Here is a 9,704-nt window from a genome sequence, read left to right as displayed (position 1 = left end):
CTGAGCAACAGTCCAGTTCTTTTTCTCTGTAGAGGTAAGATGCTTCTGACGTTGTTTCTGTTTCAGAAGAGGCTTGGTAGCACTTTTCCTGAAGACGTCGGAGCTTGGTGACTCTTGATGCACTGACTCCAGCTTCAGTCCACTCCTTGTGAAGCTCTCCCAAGAGTTTGAATCGGCTTTTCTTGACAGTATTTTCAAGCTTGCGGTCATCCCTGTTGCTTGTGCACCTTTTCCTACTCAATTTCTTCCTTCCAGTCAACTTTGCATTTAATATGCTTTGATACAGCACTCTGTGAACAGCCACCCCTTTCAGTAATGACCCTCTGTGACTTACCCTCTTTGTGGAGGGTGTCAATGATTGTCTTCTGGACCATTGCCAAGTCAGCAGTCTTCCCCATTATTGTGGTTTCAAAGAACAAGAGATACCCTGAATTTATACTGTAGGGATGGTCGTTTAATGAAACTCAAATGTAAATATTCTAATATTTTGAGATACTGGATTTTTGACTTCCATGAGCTGTAAGCTCTAATCATCAAAATTAAAACAAAAAACTTTTGAAATGTTTTTCTTTACATGTAATGAATCTAGAATATATGAAAGTTTCACTTTTTGAAATAAATTACAATAAATAAATTTACATTTTCACGATATTCTAATTTTTTTAGATGCACCTGTACATATATTCTATATTTTGCTGTATTTAATGTATGTAAGGCATAGACTACACTTGGTCTAAAACATGAGCAAACATACTGAGTTGTTGGACCACTTTCTGGAATAAATAATTCACATTTCACCTAAACAATCTTTAAAATGTTATTGATCTACAATAACAAGATGCATATATTTATACAAAAATAAAATCTAACAAAGTAAAAATGGTTGCATGCAGCAAGGCACTGAACAGTAATATAGTCCATTAAAGTGTATTAGAATTATTGAAAGCATCATATATTAGGTCCCCTACTCTTCCAGCTTCTGACATGTGGGTTTTCTAGATAATGCTAATGCTGTAGATTGTACATGCATGGTGTGTTCACCATTTATTTGCATATAAATTTGCTCAGCCATTCACTCATCACATATGATTCTAATTTCAGCTGGTATGGTAGGCTAAATTCATGATTGTGACAAAAGTTTAAGGATCTTTACAAAAGACTTTCAAAACCAACCACACATTTTGGCTTGTTGGTACTTTTCATTACTAAATTATCATTCAGTAATATCTTTGACAGACATACACTCTAACGCTCAAAATTCTGGGGTCAGTATGACTTTTGATTTTGATTTTTGAAAGAACTCTCATACTCAGCAAAGCTGCATTTATTTGATAAAAAATACAGTAAAAACAGCAATATTATGAAATGTTATTACAGTTTAAAATAACAGTTTTGTATTTTAATATATTTTAAAATGTAATTTATTCCTGTGATGACAAAGCTGAATTTTCAGCATCATTAGTCCACTCTTCAGTGTCACATGATCCTTCAGAAATCATTCTAATATGCTGATTTGCTGCTCAAGAAACATTTCTTATTATTATCAATGTTGCAAACAGTTGTGCTGCTTAATACTTTTGTAAAAACTGTAGTGTACTGTTCATTAATATGACAGGTCAGCTGACAACTATGACCGAAGTTCCATGATGATTCTTTTCCAACTGACATTATCATACTCCATATTTGTACCTTCACTTTCTTTCTCTCAGTTTTTTCCTTCTGATGGCTGTATCTTTGGTCACTGGGCCATTTGGACCACCACTGCTTTCCATGCCTTCTCTCTGTCGAAATCCCTTAGTGTGCCGTTTAACGTTTGCTGCTGTAAGAAAAGAATGAGATGGTAGAAAAGAAATGACCCAATGGTCACCTTGAGGTCTTCCTTTGTTAATCACAACATCCTCCATGTGCGTTACAATGAAATCACAGAGGCGAAACAGCTCTGCCATTCCACTGGGGCTGTCTTTCATGCTACATTTGGCACTGTACAGTACAGTTTTTCATTTATTAGTCTCTCATGGCTAACATCTTGTGCACAGTCATACAAAACACACACAGTACAACACATTTCCTGTACTCTTAAATTGACTTGTCAGTCATTTCATAGGGTGTAGGCTTGTGTTTTTACCTCAGAGTGTTTTTTGTGTAGTGTGTCCCATTCAGTGCGCAGCTGGCTCTTGTAGGAAGCACACTTTACTATGGTGGCTAATGTTAGTACCGCCTGCACCAGCAGCAGCCCCATCAAGACAAGCAGCAGTATGTCATATGACTGCTTCACGCACAACATACATTCACAAAATGAATACATTTTGAACATCCTTGGGTTGGTTCAAGATGGGTTTATAGGTAAAAATGTGGGGACAGTTCACCTAAAAATGAAAAATGTCATTCAAAACATGTATGAAGTTATTTTTGTTCTTTGGAAGTGATTCAGCAGTGTTGCAATTGTTAACTAAAAACATTGTTTTTGGTCATTGAAATAAAGCTGAAATAAAATATAAATATTAGACGATAAACTAAAATTGTTAAAAAATGTAATGAAAATTAGTAATGTTGCCTTGACAACTAACTGAAATAAAGTACTATAAAGTACTAAAATGGCTAAAATAAATTCATGCTAAATAGAATTATTTAAAAAATAAAAATGACAAAAGCACATACCAATATTACTAAAACTTTGAAAAAAAGCTAATTAAAAACTCATGCACCTCACAATGACTACAAAAAGATAAAACAATATCATGAAAGCACTAAAAGTCTTGTGAAACCATACAATAGCTTTATTATTTCTATTATTTTATTTTAGGGGTTTTTTCTACATAGCTTTAATTCGTTTTTATTTCAGTAGGCCTAATTTCTGTACTTCAACATATTTATATCAAACATTTAAATTTCTATCATTTTTTTTTAAGCTTCGATATCTAACTTTTCGTTTCAGTTTTTTAAGTTTAAGTTTTTCATTAATATTAATATTTTAGTTCAGCTTTATTTAAATGTCTGAAAATGTTTTTTAATAGTTTTAGTTTTGGTTAACAATAACAACACCTCATGAGGATAAGAAAATTCTCATTTTTGGGTGTGTGATCCCTTTAAGGGGTCAAAAAAGGTCCAAATCTGACATATTGGAACTAATTTGATTTGATTGGTGTGGTGCACAGAAATGACTCATCTTTGCTAATGGCACTTCATGCAGAAAGATCTCAAAAAAATAAATCATGCTGTTGGACAAATATCCAGAAACTGAGAAAAGCAGTGGTGAGGTCACACTACTTATAGCAATAAGCATTTCCACCTACAGCAGTAAAATTGAGAGGCAGAAAGAAAGAAAAAAAAGAAGGCGAGAGACGGTCTTTAGAGAGAATCACTCTATAGAGAAGGCAGGCAGACAGCTAAATGAATGAGAATGCTGAATGTCCTCTAGTGACGTTCGATTGCACTACTTTATCGCTGGAGAGACCCTGATGGTGACTCACCAGACTCTTGCTGGGATATTCTGCCACCACATGGCTGGAAATGGCACTGGGGAAACTGCAGAGGTATCACACACACACAAACAATGATAGTTAATCACTGAATAATTTACAATCTGAATTGGACCGATATAATAAACTGAACTCACAGCCACCAGAATCCAGAAGAAAGTGACAGAAAGATATGGCTCTGGGAGGAGAGCACCCAAATTCAGAGCAATAATTCCTCCAAATACAGCGGAGATGCCCACTATTACCTCAATTACCTGCACCAGAGAAAGAGCGGCAGATCTACAGTGAAAATCGTGCTGATATACAGTGCATACACACACATACACATAATCTCGTTTGTAGGCAACTCACGGCATAGGCCTTGAGAAGACGAGTGGGGAACGAAGCTGGGGTCACAACCACAGGGCCATCAGACACTGGCTGGAGGAATGAGATGGATGATAGCAATGAGGAAGAGAAAAAGAGCAGAGAGACATGAGCACAGGGGAGAGCATATAAAATGTAAATCATATAAGCTAGAGACAAATACATTTAGTCATAGATATATCACACGGTGATAAAATCATGCTGGCTGGGACTCAGCATAAAAGCATTTTGCAATTATTTAGCAAATTTAAATAAATCTGAAATAAACTAAAATATTAGATAGAAAACTAAAAATTGGAATTAGAATTTGTCCTTGACAACTAACTGAATGAAATAAGTTTATGTACTAAAATTATTGAAATTAAAATGAAAATAATAAATTAAAGCTATAAAAAATTGACAAGCATTTTTGCATTATTAAGATTTTTTTAAAATTACATTTTACTGACTCATGCAGAGTCAGTTGTTAAAAAAAGGGCAAGATATTACAGGCAAAAATTTACAAATTAAATGACAAATCTCAATTTCCACCAAACACTCAAAATTCATTATGAAAGATCTAAGACAACTATTTGTTAAAATATATATTTATTTTCTGATTGATTACACAACTTGTATAAACACATGCCAAAATAATTGTAATATTGCAGGCAGTCTATACACATAAATGGTACATTAGATACTCTCTCACACACACACCTTTGCATGACTGCAGCAGTCGTCCACTGAGCGTGCTGACAGGATAACCGTACTGGCCGTGAGCACTTCCAGCACAATAAGCAGGAGCAGGTTAAAGTTAATCTTTAAGATGACAGACAGACAGTTTTAAAAGTATAGATGTTTTACATGCACATTATAGCTTAGTGTCTGAGCATTGTAACAAGTTTAAGCATGCAGTGTATTTACTTATAAATGACCATATTACTTCTAAAGTGAAGTGACATATGGCCAAGTATGTGACCCCATCCAAAGTGCACACACACACAGCAGTGAACACAAACACACACACACACTCCGTGAACACACACACCCGGAACAGTGGGCAGCCAAATCCTTTAAAATTATATATGCTTTTCTATTGTCATATTATATAATACACTAGACTAGACTATTTAATTTTGATGTTACCACATGAAGGACATTTTTAGGATCACTGACAAACATGTTAGGGTTGTGATGTTCTCACATTGATGGCTGAGGGACTAATGGCGAGTTTACATCCGAACCACACCAGACACGTGGTTGTCACAGCAAAGGATGACACATAGACCATTTGAAAGTCTGAAACCTGTAAACATAATATAGGTTATATATTTATTTGTAAAAAAGTAGCTTTTTACTTTTTTTACTTTAGCTTTTTAAAAGCTAGTTTATTTGAATACAGTTGAGCTACTGAACTATAGTTAAGCACCACCAGTTTTAGTTAGATACTTTCCATGATTAAACTGGAACACAGTTGATTTCTCTGCATTTATTGAAAAATATCCTTTCACTTACTGCAACTTGTCTGTTCTTGGCAATAGCGAAGCTCACCACTGCAGCTGGTATACTCTACAAACCAGAAGCAAAACATATGAGTGTGAAACTGACCAGTGGCTTCATTCATGAGCATATGAGTCCTTCAGGACAAACTCTCACCGATCCAGCAGTACACCGCAGGTAGTCCATTGCAACTGGAAACACATTGCCCATGTAGAGGGAGAAAGTTGCCGCTATCAGCAAGCTGCTCTGGGGGGTCAAATACAGATAAATGAATATTTGACCCAAAAATTAAAACTGACTCACCCCTCAGGTCATCCAAGATGTAGATTAGTTTCTTCATCAGAACAGATTTTGAAAAATGTAGCATTACATCTCTTGCTCACCAATGGATCCTCTGGAGTGAATGGGTGCCGTCAGAATGAGAGATCAAAACATCAAAATTATGCACAAGTAATCCATCCATTAACGTTTCATGAAGTAAAAAGCTGCATGCAAGAAACAAATAAGCAAGTAAATTAAGGTGGTGTTTTAACTTGAAACTGTTGCTTCTGGCCACAATACCAATCCATAATCCATAATAACACTTCCTCCAGTGAAAAGGTCAATCTCCTGTTGTCCTCTCACATCAAAATGGACTGTTTTGGACTGTTTTCACTCATAAATGTGCTTGAGCTGTGCATATTTCTCTGCTGATTTACAATATTATAGACAAAGGACTCATATTTTAAAAACATGCATTTGTTTCTTACAAACATGCAGCTTTACACTTCACAAGACATTAATTGATGGACTGCAGTCATGTGGAATATTTGTGATTATTGTGATGTTTTTATAAACTGTTTGAACTCTCATTATGACGGAACCCATTCACTGCAGATGATCCATTGGTGAGCAAATAATGCAATGCTAAATTTATCTAAACCTGTTCTGATAAAGAAACAAACTCCTCTGCTGTACATCTTGGATGGCCTGAGAGTGAGTACATTTTTAGCAAATTTTCATTTTTGGCTTTTAATTCTCTCTACAGAAGTGAAAATCTGCTGAGCCAAAGCTCTTACCCCTATAACAATGCTGTAAAGCCAGACTCTGTAGCTAAAGCAGGGATGTAATGGCCCAGGCTGATCCAACTGCAGGTCACTGGCCCTGACATCCACCGTGTAGCTGTCTCTCTCCAACCTCTCCCGCTCCAGATGCCGACTCAGCGTTCCTACCCCACTGATTCGCTCCAGGGTGGACATCTGGGCATAGCTAAACACTTCCTGAGCTGATGCCTCCTCTCGTTGCATCCTGATATCCATGACCCCTAGAGATCCAATCCATATAAATCACATATATTGACTAGGAGAGAAATAAAAATGCACCGAATGCAAACATTTAGAGAAGGAGGTAAAGAATATGGCTTATGCACTATTGACAGATTGCCATATGATCCTTATAATGACACTTAAACTTACCTCAGTTCCCCAAGGCCTGTAAATGGAATGCAACACATTATACCCGTTACTTTTTTCAGAGCATTTGAAGGTCATTCAATCATAAACATGTCTTGTGAGTTATAAGGGAAAGCATGAACTGATCAAATAAGTATACTTTGAATGCAACACCTTGGATAAAAGCATTTGCCAAATGCATCAATGTAAATCTAACAGTGTTAAAATATGTTAATAATTTAGATGTTAAATAGCAAATCAAATTTTTTTGTACAGTATATTGTGTTGTGCTTACATAGTTTAAACTGTTTTACCAAAACTAACTAATGATAAAAACATGTTTATACTCTCCCCAATATTTTGCTAACTTAAAAAGTGCCAGACTGAAGATTTACATTTAGTGTCTTGCTTCATTTAATAAATGTACATAAAAATGTCCTTATTTGGGCACTGCTGAGAAAGCATATGGACCATTAAACAATGGCTTTCCAGTCATAACCACAACCTGCTGTGTTTTACGCTCTAGCTTTTGAAAAATTCTTTATTTTTTTACAATTTAGGAAGAGCAGCGTCTTGAAGGTGTTTCAAGAACACGAAACTGTGCTAAAAACACAATTTTCTTCTTTGCACTGATAAAATCATCATACAAGACCTATGAGCTCCCAGTGCTACATTTCAATAATAACTACCAATATCTCGGTTTCCAGGGGGGAAAAAAAGTATATTTTTGGTCAACAATAAAGAAATAAAGCACAATCAAACTGCTCCCTCTTGAAAACCCACACGCACAATGAATATAAAGCACTTTCACTGCATTACGTAAACATCCACAGGAACACAGAGCAGGATGCAGTGCGGGGATAATGCATGAAGGCAATGATTCATAAAAAAGTTTGAAACACACCAACCCTTCCCTCAACCTCTTCTCCTCAACTTCATTCGGAGCCTCACTTCCTTTCCTCCATTCATTCATCTTATCTCTCCAGTCCTCTTTATCTTAATCTCTGCTTCCCACTCACCTGCCTCCAGCTTTGAGACACCGTTTATTTCAGCTTGGCCCACCTGTTCCCCTGTTCCTGAGGAAGTCTAAGGTTTTAGTTGTACTTTATCTTTGTCTTCTTCCTCTTGTTCCTCTGCTCTCTCTCTCCATCTCTCTCGCTCTCTCTCTCTCTCGCTCTCTCTCGCTCTCTCTCTCTCTGTCCCCTCCACTCCAAGTCAATAAAAAACTTTTGGAACGCTTCAAAGCCTGGAACAGAAAGTTGAGAGTGTTGCCCTGCCAGCCAGTTTTAGCCAGTGAATGTAAATGGAGCGGAGAGATGGGGGCTCAGATCAGGGGCTGCTGAGACCAGAGCCTCTTACTGATCTGTTCAACTCAATGAGAGAACTCACACATAAATCAACACCCCCTCGCTGCCATACACACAAAAACACACACAGAAAGAATGCACGCAACCTAGAGTGAGTTTTCCCATGTACACATAATCAGGCACCCACAAATGTTTCTTTTCTTCATGCATGTGATTACATTCCAAACCAAAGTTTGGAATAATACAGAATTTTTTTTGTGTGTGTGTTTTTGAAAGAAGTCTCTTATGCTCAGCAAGGCTGCATTTATTTTCAGAAATAAGTAATATTGTGAAATATTATTACAATCTAAAATAACTATTTTCATTTTTAAGACATTTTAAAATTAAATTTAGTTCTGTGTTGGCAAAGCTGAATTTTCAGCAGCTTTTGTCTTCAGTGTAACATGATTCTTCAGAAATCATTCTAATATGCTGATTTGGTTCTTTTAAGTATTTCTTAATATTATTATCAATGCTGAAAACAGATGTGCTGCTTAATGTTTTTGCAAAAAACATGATAATGTTTTTTTCAGGATTGTTTGATGAAATAGACATTTCAAAAGAACAGCATTTATTTGAAATATATATATTTTTTTATCAATTCAAATATTTTATTCAAAATACTGAATAAAAGTATTAATCATACTTACCCAAAACATTTGAATGGTAATGTATAATAGTTTACACAAAAATATTAAGCAGTAAAACTCTTTTCAGCATTGATAATAATAATAAATGTTACCAAATCAGCATATCCAAGACTGGAGTGATGGCTGCTGAAAATTCAGTTTTGTCATCACAAGAATAAAGTAATTTTAAAATGTATTAAAATAGAAAAGTTATTTTAAATTGTAATAATATCTCACATTATTACTGTATTTAGTGTACTTGTTATCAAATAAATGAAGCTTTGATAAGCATAAGAGACTTATTTCAAAAACATTAAAAAAAATCTTAACTATCAAAAAGGTTTAAACTGATAGTGTATATGTCAACAAACAAGATACACACAGTTCTGGTTGCATAACAATTTCAAAGCTGTGCAGTCCCGCTCCTGACTCCTCCGTTTTACTGGGGTGGAAAAAACAAACCAGAGATTTGGGACGTCCCACAGGGCTTCTGAAGAAGTTTGTAACCAGTGGGTTCATAAACAGGGTCTTTAATCCTAGCACATTTCAGAAGATTCAAACATTTTTATCACACATGTCTTTGAAGTGATTGAATCCAATCTATTTCAGAATCATAAATGCAACTGTGTGGATTACCATATTTTGGCCTATAGGTATAAAAGAGATAAATAAGAGGCGAGTGAGTGTATGTGTAAAAATGCTCATGGCAATATTTGTCCACATCAATGCTACTGTTCAAAAGTGTCCTTGAAAGGCAGTATCTATGGATACCTTTTGAACAGCCCCCTTCCACTGGCTGGCCACCACACTTCACTGCCCTCTGAATATGCTTCACACAAAGATCACACGCTCATGTGGACACGTACACACACACTCGAGGCATGCAAGCCACCGAAATCCCTGCAGATGCATTATTGATTCACTATAACTCAGCGTTCAATAGTCCTTTTAGGGGTTTATGAGGCAAAGAGA

At 35.9% G+C, this 9,704-nt stretch overlaps 1 protein-coding gene across 1 annotated transcript; it reads right to left on the bottom strand.

The window, feature by feature from the left end:
* Positions 1 to 1,738: 1,738 nt before the first annotated feature.
* LOC306888686 (membrane protein MLC1-like) lies at positions 1,739 to 6,625 on the bottom strand (the record flags this gene model as incomplete). Its single annotated transcript, XM_079447107.1, has 11 exons — positions 1,739 to 1,819; positions 2,126 to 2,269; positions 3,167 to 3,289; positions 3,471 to 3,525; positions 3,609 to 3,733; positions 3,831 to 3,899; positions 4,545 to 4,646; positions 5,032 to 5,133; positions 5,343 to 5,396; positions 5,484 to 5,573; positions 6,386 to 6,625. 11 exons carry the CDS (start codon positions 6,623 to 6,625, stop codon positions 1,739 to 1,741), a joined length of 1,185 nt encoding a protein of 394 aa, XP_079303233.1.
* Between the last annotated feature and the right edge of the window lie 3,079 nt (positions 6,626 to 9,704).

The sequence above is a fragment of the Barbus barbus genome, assembly GCF_936440315.1.
Source record: "Barbus barbus genome assembly, chromosome: 22".
In the NCBI taxonomy this organism is placed as follows: domain Eukaryota; kingdom Metazoa; phylum Chordata; class Actinopteri; order Cypriniformes; family Cyprinidae; genus Barbus; species Barbus barbus.
This window is presented reverse-complemented; position numbering and strand designations above follow the sequence as displayed.